At 34.7% G+C, this 13315-nt stretch overlaps 1 protein-coding gene across 7 annotated transcripts in view; it reads left to right on the forward strand.

The window, feature by feature from the left end:
- The window catches only part of LOC149792522 (liprin-beta-1-like), a 195395-nt gene that overhangs the window by 141727 nt on the left and 40353 nt on the right, over positions 1 to 13315 (forward strand). For 5 of the 7 annotated variants that reach the window (XR_016423582.1, XM_089971141.1, XM_089971145.1 and 2 more), the window contains 7 exons: positions 1119 to 1227; positions 2765 to 2887; positions 3049 to 3199; positions 3517 to 3634; positions 8495 to 8583; positions 9413 to 9559; positions 11876 to 12007. Coding sequence is in view for 6 of the 7 variants with exons in the window: in XM_089971141.1 (XP_089827267.1) it covers positions 1119 to 1227; positions 2765 to 2887; positions 3049 to 3199; positions 3517 to 3634; positions 8495 to 8583; positions 9413 to 9559; positions 11876 to 12007 (869 nt within the window). In the remaining variant the exon portion in view is untranslated. The remainder of the gene's footprint in view (positions 1 to 1118; positions 1228 to 2764; positions 2888 to 3048; positions 3200 to 3516; positions 3635 to 8494; positions 8584 to 9412; positions 9560 to 11875; positions 12008 to 13315) is intronic. The other 2 variants (XM_089971143.1, XM_089971146.1) reach the window with 1 other exon arrangement.

Genomic DNA, 13315 nt, shown 5'->3' on the forward strand with positions numbered 1-13315 from the left:
TCAAACTTTATCCATTATGGAATACATGTGCAGAATTAATTTAAATACAATCAACAGTACACAATAGTCCATGTTCAGTCAACACAATTTGATAGTCCATGATACAGTCAACAGTACTAAATAATCCCTAAGTCAACAGTTCTACTAGATAATCCATGATAGTCGACAGCACTTGATAGTCCCATGATACAGTCAACAGTAAGAGATGGTCGATGATACTGTCAATAGTACTAGATAGTTCATGATACAGTCAACAGCACTAGGTAGTTGATACAGTCAACAGTACGAGGTATTCCATGATACAGTCAACAGTACTAGATATTCCATGATAGTCAACAGTACTAGATAGTCCATGATAGTCAACAGTACTAGATAGTCCATGATAGTCAACAGTAAGAGATAGTCCATGACACAATCAACAGTACTAGATAGTCCATGATACAGTCAACAGTACTAGATAGTCCATGATACAGTCAACAGTACTAGATAGTCCATGATACAGTCAACAGTACTAGAAAGTCCATGATAGTCAACAGTACTAGATAGTCCATGATACATTCAACAGTACTAGATAGTCCATGATAGTCAACAGTACTAGATAGTCCATGATAGAGTCAACAGTACTAGATAGTCTTTTACACAGTCAACATCACTAGATATTCCATGATACTAGATAGTTCATCATACAGTCAGCAATATGAGGTAGTCGATGATAAGTAAACAGTACGAGGTTTTTGATGATACAGTCAATGGTACAAGGTAGTCGATGATGCAGTCAACAGTACGAGGTAGTCCATGATACGTTTATTCATGTGCATGTATGTGCATAAGTAGTCACATCTTTTAACTGTCCTGACAATGATTTGGGTTTTATTTACTCAGCAAGAATGATTCTCAAGAGGTTGCTGTGTATTGTGCAGTGTATCTGGCTGTGTATTGTTCACTGTCTGTGCAGTGTATCTGGCTGTGTATTGTTCACTGTCTGTGCAGTGCATCTGGCAAAACTGAGTTATGCATGTCAGAGCATGGTCACTTGTAGGTTAGATCCACATTGTCTGACTCATATGTTGATTAAAATGTATAAATCTTCATCTCAAAGTTTTTATTTCCTTCTGCAGCCCACACAGAGATTGCAACAGATGACGAAGATGGTTTACATCTCAGAGGAACCGGGATGCCCCACCCAGACATTAAGAAGAAGAAAGGCCTCAGACGTTTCTTTGGCAAGTGAGTGGATTTTGGGGGTGGGGGAGATTTTCAGCATATCCCATAAATGAGAAGGTTATTGCAATATCTCTAAAATGCCAGAAGTAGTTGAATTCCTCTTCTTATGGCCAACTTTGTTTCAAGGTTTTACTATACTAATTAAGTTCATTATATATTTCCTTCATTTTTCTTTTGAAATCCAATGTTATAAATTCAGTTGCACCAAAATCACAAACCTTGGCACAATGCCAGTTAAGTGTATAGGATATTTCATGTTTCTAAAATTAGCTGCATTTGAATGAAATGATTGGAAATTTGAGTGCAGTTACTTTTTAGAACTTACCAGATCACACCTGTTTGCTCTTTTATCTTATGCAGACATGAGGCTGAACTTGGAAAACCGTTTTATTTTCTGTTTAGATGACAATGCTGCTTTGTTTTTAATGCAAGTAATTATTCTTCATTGGTATTTCTTCAGGGAAAATCTCAAGAATAAATCTGAATGGTTTTCTTAGTGACTGCAGTAGGATGCAGTAACAGTTGATTGGCCCAATTAGCTTAGAGATATCTTGAAAAGTGATTGGCCCAGTTAGCTTAGAGATACCTTGAAAAGTGATTGGCCCAGTTAGCTTAGAGATACCTTGAAATGTGATTGGCCCAGTTAGCTTAGTGATACCTTGAAAAGTGATTGGTCCATTTAGCTTAGTGATACCTTGAAAAGTGATTGGTCCAATTAGCTTAATGATACCTTGAAAAGTGATTAGTCCAATTAGTTTAGTGATATCTTGAAAAGTGATTGGTCCAATTAGTTTAGTGATATCTTGAAAAGTGATTGGTCCAATTAGCTTAGTGATATCTTGAAAAGTGATTGGTCCAATTAGTTTAGTGATATCTTGAAAAGTGATTGGTCCAATTAGCTTAGTGATATCTTGAAAAGTGATTGGTCCAATTAGTTTAGTGATATCTTTAACAGAAGTTACGCATTTATCCTTCTTAGGTTTCAATAGATATACTCCTTGAAGTAATATACCAAGATTAACCTTTGATACATATTTCATCACAATTATGTTAAGAAAATGACATATAGTGTTATAAGCCTCACATGCCCTATTGATTCACATGCCTTATTGATTCACATGTCTTATTGATTCACATGCCTCATTGATTCACATGTCTTATTGATTCACATGCCTTATTGATTCACATGCCTTATTGATCTGAATTTGGAATCAATTAAAAGGTCAGAGAAATATTAAAGAAAAAGCAAATGTTCTGGAACAGAACATCACTGGAACTACAGTATTTTAAACAGCAAGGTTCAGCATGTATTTTACATTAGAATCCATCCTATTCACAATTCAACATAGCTTTAGTGATGTTGTCTTTACCAGTTCATCAGCGTTGCTAGTACATGAAAAGGAACTAAAGATTATATGTAAATGGCTTAACTGCTAGACTATCTTTGCCTGTTTTCTCTAAGGTATTGCTTTTATAGGGCTTCATTTTTGTAGGTGTCTTTTTCATGTATATTGGAATAAAATTGTCTTTCTGCTGTCAGATTAAAAAGGAGTGGATCACAGGACTTCCATGAACGAGAGAGGCTGGATGAGTTCCGCAGAGGAGGGGTGAGGGCAACTGCCACAGCACGGCTTGGTTGGTCCAGGGATATCCGTAGTGCTGAGTATGTACACCAGACTGGCATTATTGCTACTTATTTACTTTTTTGTTCAAAATTGATTTAAGAAATTTGTACTGAAATTGTATAATTCAGTAATGTTAAAATAGGAGTGAAAATCCTTACATAAATGTTTAAAAATAAACCAGATATATCTTGTTTTCCAGTGATATGAATTTGCCCTTTGGTAGATGGGACACAGAACGGGTCGTGGCATGGATGAATGAAATAGGGCTGAACATGTACCTTACTGAGTGTCGTCGCTGGGTGCGGCATGGGGATCAGCTTCTCAAGGCGTCATCACATGATCTTGAAAAGGTAAAAACTTGTCTGGATTTGGTCCAATTAGTGGATCTTGATCAGTCAGATTATTTGGTAATATTGCTGTTACCCAGCCACCTTTTTGTTTACTTGAAATGTATTCAGTAATTAATTTTGTTTGTTGTTTTATTTCCTTGTTCTAGATGTTTTTTAAAAACTAATTGAAAGCCAGACTAGTCATCAGTTAGCTGTGAATAAAATTCTAACAGTCATCTTGCAAGAGTTTTCCTGATCCAAGTTAAAAATTCCAATTACAAGAATATATAGAGTTGTACAGGCATTTATTCTTTATGTTAATTATGTTGCATTTGCAGGAACTGGGGCTGAGACATCCTTTACACAGGAAGAAATTGCAGCTGGCATTGCAGTTAGTCAGCACTGAAAACCCAAATCGTGACAGAGTTTCTGAGCTTGATCATAATTGGGTCACGCGTAAGTTTAAACCTTGTATTTGACATAGTCCGGTAATACAGTCAAGCCTGCAATGGTAGTCACCTGTACATATTTGCCACCTTTATCAAAGACCATTTGATGCTCCTACAACAGGGAAGACCATCTTAGGTTTTACAGCAGGGACAAGTCATTTGTTCGTTAGACAGAACAATTTTGGGGTCAATTTTAGATCATATGTTAGATTTTTTCAAGTTTTTTCAAGGGTAGGTATATTAAATCATAAGTGAGCATGTGAGACATCACATTTCATAAGATTTATTTAAGGTTGGCAAAAATTAAGCTTACAGCTCTAAATACTTTTAACCAGAACCCTTTGTACTGCTATTTGAAATTTGAACTTGAGGCCTTGTGGAAGAAATGTAGTATACAGTAGAACCCCACTATAACACACCCCACTATAACGCGAATTCAGATATAATGTGGTTGTGGCATGGCTTCCGAAATTTTGTATATTCATTCGCATATGGAAAAATATTTTTTGTTCAAAGTACATGAAATAGTGTATAACAAATTTATCATTATGGGGAAGAGATCGCGTATGAATTCGAATTTAATATGATGGTGGCGTGGTTCTTAAATTTTAAATACATGTACGTATATTTTTCTTGTACCCGGAAAAATACTTTTTTAGAGTACGAGAAATAGTTATAAAATGTTTATTATCATTTGGGGAAGAGTTCGCTTATGAATTCAAAATTAATACAATTAACGCAATCAGTTGACCAGTAAATAATGTCTGCTTTATTAGCAGGAAATTGAAAGGGTATGAAATTGTACATGTGTTCAGCTTAAATTTTTTTATAAAAGTGACTCGTGACCATTGCAGGCCTACTGCACTTAGTTCTCTGGTTTTACATGGGTATGGTGTTTGTTTATGAACTCGTTATTAATTTCCTATTTTTTTATAAAATTATTTTACCATTATGGAAAAGCAAGTTCACAAATGCAAGTCATTCTCAGCACTTTGTGCAATGATTAGTATAGTAGTTTTCACACGTTTCTTTCAATATTCACAAAATCTGAAGTAAAAGTTATATGCACGCTCAAAGCATGTGTTGATTGTTAATTATTCTTGCTGTGTCGTTCAAACGAATAGGCGTACAAGCGTTACTTATTGGAAATTTGCAATGGATAAATGTATACGGAAACGCATATGAGAAAATTTAAGCGGTATGAAATTTGTACAGACGTCGTTCATAGACCCTGGAATGTAATGAACCATACACATGCTCCGTCTTTCTTAACCTAATTTTGCTGTTAATTTTTCCCATTGAATTCAGACACATAATGATGTGTGACAAAATTATTGAAAAGTTTAAATATATATGCAATTTTTGCTATGGAATTACATATATTATGGATTAATTACAAGCCCCGATGGTACAGTATCAGACGGCAAGTAAATGGTGTTGATACTCTGTTTATGCTGTATATTAGGCATTGAATTCAGTCACAGTGATCTGGGAAAAAAATTATTGAATATTGTAAATCTGTGTGCAATATTTCAATGGAATTACATGCATTATAGATGAACTGCATGCCACGACAGCACGATAGTAAACGGTGTTGACACCCTATTCATCATATACATAAGACATGAATATACGCATATGTGCCAAATGAGTTGTTCTCTGAAAAAAGTAAAATACTGTAAAACCCCGCATTAATGTGACCCTGATATTAATGCGATCCAATTTTTTTTACCCCCAATTATCTCATTATAGCAGGGTCCCACTGTATATCAAATAGTCCTGATACTTTGGCATGAAATCACCATAGAAAAACAAATGTGAATGTAGTCATATATATATACACATTAGAGACAGTAGATTTGGGTCTGTGCTGTTTGTATGTGAATATATACACAGTATAGACACTAGATTTGGGTCTGTGCTTTTTATGTATGAATATATACACAGTATAGACAGTAGATTTGGGTCTGTGCCTTTTGTGTGTGAATATATACAAAGTATAGACAGTAAATTTGGGTCTGTGCTGTTTGTGTGTGAGTATATACACAGTATAGACAGTAGATTTGGGTCTGTGCTGTTTGTGTGTGAATATATACACAGTATAGACACTAGATTTGGGTCTGTGCTTTTTATGTGTGAATATATACACAGTATAGACAGTAGATTTGGGTCTGTGCCTTTTGTGTGTGAATATATACAAAGTATAGACAGTAAATTTGGGTCTGTGCTGTTTGTGTGTGAGTATATACACAGTATAGACAGTAGATTTGGGTCTGTGCTGTTTGTATGTGAATATATACACAGTATAGACAGTAGATTTGGGTCTGTGCTGTTTGTGTGTGAATATATACACAGTATAGACAGTATATTTGGGTCTGTACTGTTTATGTGTGAATATATACAGTAGATTTGGGTCTGTGCTGTTTGTGTGTGAATATATACACATTATAGACAGTAGATTTAGGTCTGTGCTGTTTGTGTGTGAATATATACACATTATAGACAGTAGATTTAGGTCTGTGCTGTTTGTGTGTGAATATATACACATTATAGACAGTAGATTTAGGTCTGTGCTGTTTGTGTGTGAGTATATACACAGTATAGACAGTAGATTTGGGTCTGTGCTGTTTGTATGTGAATATATACACAGTATAGATAAAGCTGTACTGATTAATCGGCCATACTCATAATCAAGCCGATTATTGGAACAATCGGTATAATCGGTATCAGCAGAAATAATCAGTGCCGATGTAAACAAATGTCCAAAATATAAATTTAACCATAACATTCATCTTGACATGGCTTGAATTTTAAATCAGAATTAAATAGTGGAAATTAAGGAATAAACATTTGATTTGGGGGTTAATTGAAAGACAGTATATTCTTAAAAGTAAATACTTTTTAACATGCTTGCTGAAAACTACCACTGATTGTATGCTCACAACAAATTATCAATGCCATGCATGCACTCATCCCAATCACAGCAGCCAACCAGCCAATGAGGCCTCTTGTGGCTGTTGAACTTACAGCATACACATTACAGGGATGGTCCTGGCTTTTAAAAGGTTGTCGCAAAAAAAAAATCACCAATCTCAATATTAATGTAATAGGTAATGAAAATTGAAAAAGATGGGATATTGATTACTTTATTGACAACAAGCAATATAGCCATAATATTACAAAATAAATCATTACATGTACATGACTGTTTTGCACTACTTCCATGGTCATTGCATTGCGCATCAGCGTTACTGCATAGGTCTAACTGTTGTCACCTGAAATAAATGCATTATCAAATGTAAAATATCTACTTTCCTACAGTCTCTTTTTTTAATAGAAACATCAGATATTAAGCAAATCTATATTATGTATATTATTTTCCACTTAATATTTTTGTAAGAAACTTTATTTAGATAATGACATTTTAATACTAAAACCCAATGATTGTACTTTGCAATGTAAGATAAGTGATGTATAAAGCGACCGTTGATTTCACACATTCAGGAATTAAATCCCCCCTCCCCTTTTTATGGATAGCTTCACATAGTACATCTCCATCAACCAGAAGTTCAGAAATTTATTTTTGCCACGCTTTACATGCTTTGCTTGTTAGTGAATTGCTTCCTAAATCCCATGAATGATCACTGAATGCTGTAGAATTTTTCTTGAAAAGCAAATTATGATCTCCATTCCCACCAGTGAAACTTACACGAGTCAACTTGACCTGGCATTATTGTACCATATATATATAAGCATTGATTACCATTATTAAATTGAAAGAAGGAATGAAGAAACATATCACAGAGCATATGTGCCCCCAAAAAACTAATTCAGAATAAATATGTTATTTAGTAAAGAGTTTTATTTGCATATATGAGTTAATAATAAGAAATAAGGTGGGATATAGTGTTTGTGTGTGAATATATGCACAGTATTGACAGTAGATTTGGGTCTGTGCTGTTTGTGTGTGAATATATACACATAGACAGTAGATTTGCGTCTGTACTGTTTGTGTGAATATATACACATTAGAGACAGTAGATTTGGGTCTGTGCTGTTTGTGTGAATATATACACATTATAGACAGTAGATTTGGGTCTGTGCTTTTTATGTGTGAGTATATACACAGTATAGACAGTAGATTTGGGTCTGTGCTGTTTGTATGTGAATATATACACAGTATAGACAGTAGATTTGGGTCTGTGCTGTTTGTATGTGAATATATACACAGTATAGACACTAGATTTGGGTCTGTGCTTTTTATGTGTGAATATATACAAAGTATAGACAGTGCTGTTTGTGTGTGAGTATATACACAGTATAGATAGTAGATTTGGGTCTGTGCTGTTTGTGAATATATACACAGTATAGACAGTAGATTTGGGTCTGTGCTGTTTGTGTGTGAATATATACACATTAGAGACAGTAGATTTGGGTCTGTGCTGTTTGTATATGAATATATACACAGTATAGACAGTAGATTTGGGTCTGTGCTGTTTGTGTGTGAATATATACACAGTATAGATAGTAGATTTGGATCTGTGCTGTTTGTGTGTGAATATATACATAGTATAGATAGTAGATTTGGGTCTGTGCTGTTTGTGTGAATATATACACAGTATAGATAGTAGATTTGGGACTGCTGTTTGTGTGTGAATATATACACAGTATAGATAGTAGATTTGGGTCTGTGCTGTTTGTGTGTGAATATATACACAGTATAGATAGTAGATTTGGGACTGTGCTGTTTGTGTGTGAATATATACACAGTATAGACAGCAGATTTGGGTCTGTGCTGTTTGTGTGTGAATATATACAGTAGCTGGCTGTTACATGTGGCTTTTTTGATATTTGGATTATTCTTCAGGTTGGTTGGATGACATAGGGCTTCCTCAGTACAAAGATACATTCTATGATGCAAGGGTGGATGGTCGAATGCTTCATGTTCTGACGGTGGTAAGTACTAATGCCAGGGTGGATGGTTGTTTACTTCATGTTCTGATGGTGGTAAGTACTTAGGAAAGCACAAAACTGGAATATTGAATAATACTGAGCAAAGTGCTGCATGCATTGTATAGACTGACACATTAGGAAGCAATAAATCCTAAAGTTTCATGTGTTATGCCACACAGTATGTATCATTTGTTATGGCTGTGATAATTTATGTATCATGATGATTGAAAACTTTATTGCATCAGTAAAACAAACTTCTCCATTAGAATGTCTTTAGTGTTTTGGTAATTATACAGTATTTAGGAATTAACAGGAAAAAAACCCAAAATATTCGTAAAAAAATATGTATTCCATCACCAGTGAAGTTAAGATGGAAAAATACTTATCTTTTATGTATGTATGTCCTTAAGCTTGTACATACATTTGTCTGAGTTGTTATAATGTTAAAATTAGCACACATTTTAAGTGGATACAATGTGCAAGAAGAATTTATCAGGATTTGTTTTCTAATCACAGTGGTTTGTATTTTAATCTCTCATCTTCACAATAATTGGGATATTGCAGTAATCAGTAACTCCTTATATTGAACATGAAAAGTCGGAAGTAATAACTGTCATTGATGGTTGGTAGATTTGTGTTTAAAGAAAAGCATTATTCTGTTGCTAATGATTATCCTGAATGTTACTGTGTTTCTTTTGCATAACTTGAAGCTCAAGAAGCCTTTTACATTTGATCTTATTATAAATGCAGTAATAGCGTAAAGAAGATACAAGTGTGTCTTTTTCGAAAGAGAACAAAGGAGTCAATGACCTAGGCTTTGTATTTCCCACAGGATGATCTGCTAGCCTTAAAAGTGACCAATGAGTTGCATCACTTCAGCATCAAGCGAGGTATTCAGATCCTTCGTGTCAATTCCTTCAATCCAATGTGCCTCCGTAGGAGGCCTACCCAAGATGAGGTAGGCACAATCAAAAGAGAGGTATTGCTCTACTTATCAATTATCCTTTCTTGCACAACTCCATTCTCGCTTGTCATTTTGCCTTATCCTCCCATGAACTATTAAAGCTCAATCAATCAACACCTTTTTGGCTTGGAGGGATTTGTCCCCATCAAGTCTGTGGCATGCTGTCTGCTTTCAGTTACTAAGAATATTTTGTATTTCTGATAATAGACACGTTTTATGTTAAGTGGTATTGACCTTTAGGTATAGAAAAAGGGAGTCTGGCTGGATAAATACACATAATTCAGATTTTAATTGTAAGAGGACATGATAATACTTAGAGTGGTAGCTTCCCTTGATATTGTTGGACAGTTTAAGTGTAGAGTCATTTAAATGCAGAGTGGTCATAAAAGTTAATTGCTTTAATATTTTTAATCAAAATGTTTATAATTTTTAAAAAAAATGTATTCTCTGTAAATATCCAAAGAGACAAAAGACTGAAGCATTTTAAATTCAGGTTTCAGTTGAGATATTGTTTTTTGCTTACGATCTTAAGAAGGATCATGTTGATCAAAATTTCACAATTTATGTTCCTCCTTTTGATCTTATTTAATGTACCATTATTTCCTAACCTATTCAAGCCATCTGTATTCTAAGTATTTTGATTCATGCACCTGCATGTACAGATAGTGAAACATGTATCACTTTTACAGTAGCCAGTTTTCCATTTGGAAGTGTAAATTATTATCCCAGACTTCTTTTATGTAAAAGTGTGAGCATACTAATCTATTCTTGCCAATCCGTTCATTCAATCTGGACACAGTTTTAAAGCAGGATTTGCCAGCTATTGGGAGATGTGAAAATTGTTTTTAGAATATGTTTCACTCCAGAGGTGTTTGGGGGTACTTTTGAAAGAGGGGAAGGTAAAGGACAAAGTTATTTGCTTCACAACTCTCACATTGCGGAGAAAGTCAAAATACACCTATATGTCTTTCTCCTACTTGGGCTGATGGTTATTTTATCACAATTAAGAAAGTTGTGTGCTGTCTGAAGCAGACAAAAGCTGGTGAAACTGACTGCACCTTTGTGCTCAGAAAATGAACATGAAATAGCATACTTTTGGCTATTCTTAAAATATTTAAATGAATTTTCTCAGTGGCTTTTCTGTTTTTTGAGCATACTTATGAAATGTTTATATATATATATATATATATATATATATATATATATATATATATATATATATATATCCTTTATTGTACAACTCTCTCTCTCTCTCTCTCTCTCTCTATATATATATATAAACTTAAAATTACTTATTGGCTTTTTTTATCATCTTGCTGGTGATATACCAGGATTACCAGCTTGTATAATCTTGGGGATACCATATTTAAAAATGCAAGAATGAACAACTTTGGAGTGAAATCATGTCAGTTCTCTTTATGGTTAACAAATCTTGGCATAACATTCTGGCAACCTTCACACCTGTCCGTCAAATTCTCAAAGACTATAATTGTATTAAAACATTTCCAGTGAAAGCTAAGGAATGCACTTTTTGAGCCCAGCACAAATATGTGGGAGCCCTAATGTAAGCACTATTTCAATTTTTCATTCTGTCAGTGTGTTAATAAGCTGACATGTTTTTCTTCTATCTTTGACTGTATACTAGGAATGTTGCTGGCAGTCACCAATTTGATTGAGTTGTGGTCCTTGTTAATCAGCGTCATATCTTTACATGATATTTTCCTTGTAACTATATGAACCATTCATGTTATAGTGCAATTTGATGTAAATATTTTACACAGCTTATGTAACTCATTTGCTACAGAATGGACACACACACACAGAAGGGACAGGTATGACCCTTATCAGTCAACTTCATATCTTTACATGGTACATTTTGTAATCGGGGAGATAAGGAACATTTCAGCATATATTCATGCAGTTTGATAGTAAATGTGTATTTCATCAACTGCTTGATAGACAGAGTTATTGCCCTTACTAATCACATGTTCACATGAAATGTTGTTTGTATTGATGAAACCTTGCAGGAGTTGGATTTCAAGTATTCCACAATATCATTTCAAGTATTCAACATTATCAATAAAAAAAACTAATGACCCATGAACTTTTTTTTTCCAACACAAGGTCCTTTAAGACGAATTGTAGGGGTTGCAATTCACCCACTGCTCATATTTTTATTTGACAAGTTTAATTGGATATATTGCATATTTCTTACTGTTTGGCTATTTCTCAGAGAAATTTTAGAATTGCAAAGTTTTGGTCTCATTAGCAAGATGCAAAAACTGATACATACTGTGAAACATCAGAATTATAATGTTTTATTTTTTGTAGGGTGCTCTCATAAATGTACCTGGGGAAGTAGCCTTGTGGACAAATCATCGTGTGATGGAATGGTTACGGACAATCGACTTATCAGAGTATGCTCCTAATCTCCGGGGCAGTGGGGTGCATGGGGCCCTGCTGGTAAGTATGCTTCAAGGGCAAAAAATATAGGGTAGACTTGTACACAGATGGTCAAAAAATTTTGTTGGTCTAAATGAATTATTACTGTACGATAATGAAAACTATTGCAAGAAATTCATCAACTCAGGACTTTAAATGAAGGCTGCAGGTTAAACATTTGTCAGATTTGTGAGTTTGCAATTATACTTTATGTAGATTGTATCTAAACATTACCATATTATTGGTGCATGTTTTGTGGTATTTAAAATAACTTATTTTGTTATCAGCGGAAAGACTTGTATTTAAGAAAAGTAAATTGCCTGATTTTCATTGCTGTTGCCCACACTACTTGCAGCAGGGGCATCTTGATTTGGTTTTGTCCATTCTACCTTCTGCTCACATTTCCATCCACTCTGAAAAGATTGTTAACAAGATTGTACAAAAGCAACTAAATGTAGATAAATGAAATCTGGTAGGTGTACATGTATCCATATGTACCATAAATACTTGTAAGTCAAACCTAACAAAGAAATGCACAGACCAAGATCTGCCTTTGAAAAATGTACTGGTTGATATGGGTTTCTACTGTTTGTTAGGATCAGAGAGTAGTTCAAAAAACATACCCTGATCTATATTGTTTGCAGTTGGACTCAACTTATAAGCAAGTATATATGGCAGATGATTGGATGGTGGGTGGGCATTACATGAGTAATTTGAATTTAAATAGTGGAAGATTTTGTTGGATGGCCTGTTCATCATCTGTCATTACCAGCTCTGATGGTTATAGACAAGAAGATAATATGAGCGCTGGGATGGTTTGTTGTCCATCATCATCAGTTCTACTGGACAGAAGAATCTTATTAGATGGCCTGTTGTCCATCACCTATCATCATCATTTCTACTGGACAGAAGAATCATATTAGATGGCCTGTTGTCCATCACCCATCATCATAAGCTTTACTGGACAGAAGAATCTTATTAGATGGCTTGTTGTCCATTACCCATCATCAGTTCTACTGGACAGAATAATCTTATTAGATGGCCTGTTTTTCGTCACCCATTATCAGTTCTACTGGACAGAAGAATCTTATTAGATGGCTTGTTGTCCATCACCCATCATCATCATTTCTACTGGACAGAAGAATCTTATTAGATGGCCTGTTGTCCATCACCCATCATCATCAGTTCTACTGGACCGAAGAATCTTAATAGATGGCTTGTTGTCCATCACCCATGATCATCATTTCTACTGGACCAAAGAATCTTAATAGAAGGCCTGTTGTCCATCACCCATCATCATCAGTTCTACTGGACAGAAGAATCTTAATA

Source organism: Sinohyriopsis cumingii, chromosome 9 (genome assembly GCF_028554795.1).
Source record: "Sinohyriopsis cumingii isolate HCF-2022 chromosome 9, ASM2855479v2, whole genome shotgun sequence".
Lineage (NCBI taxonomy): Eukaryota > Metazoa > Mollusca > Bivalvia > Unionida > Unionidae > Sinohyriopsis > Sinohyriopsis cumingii.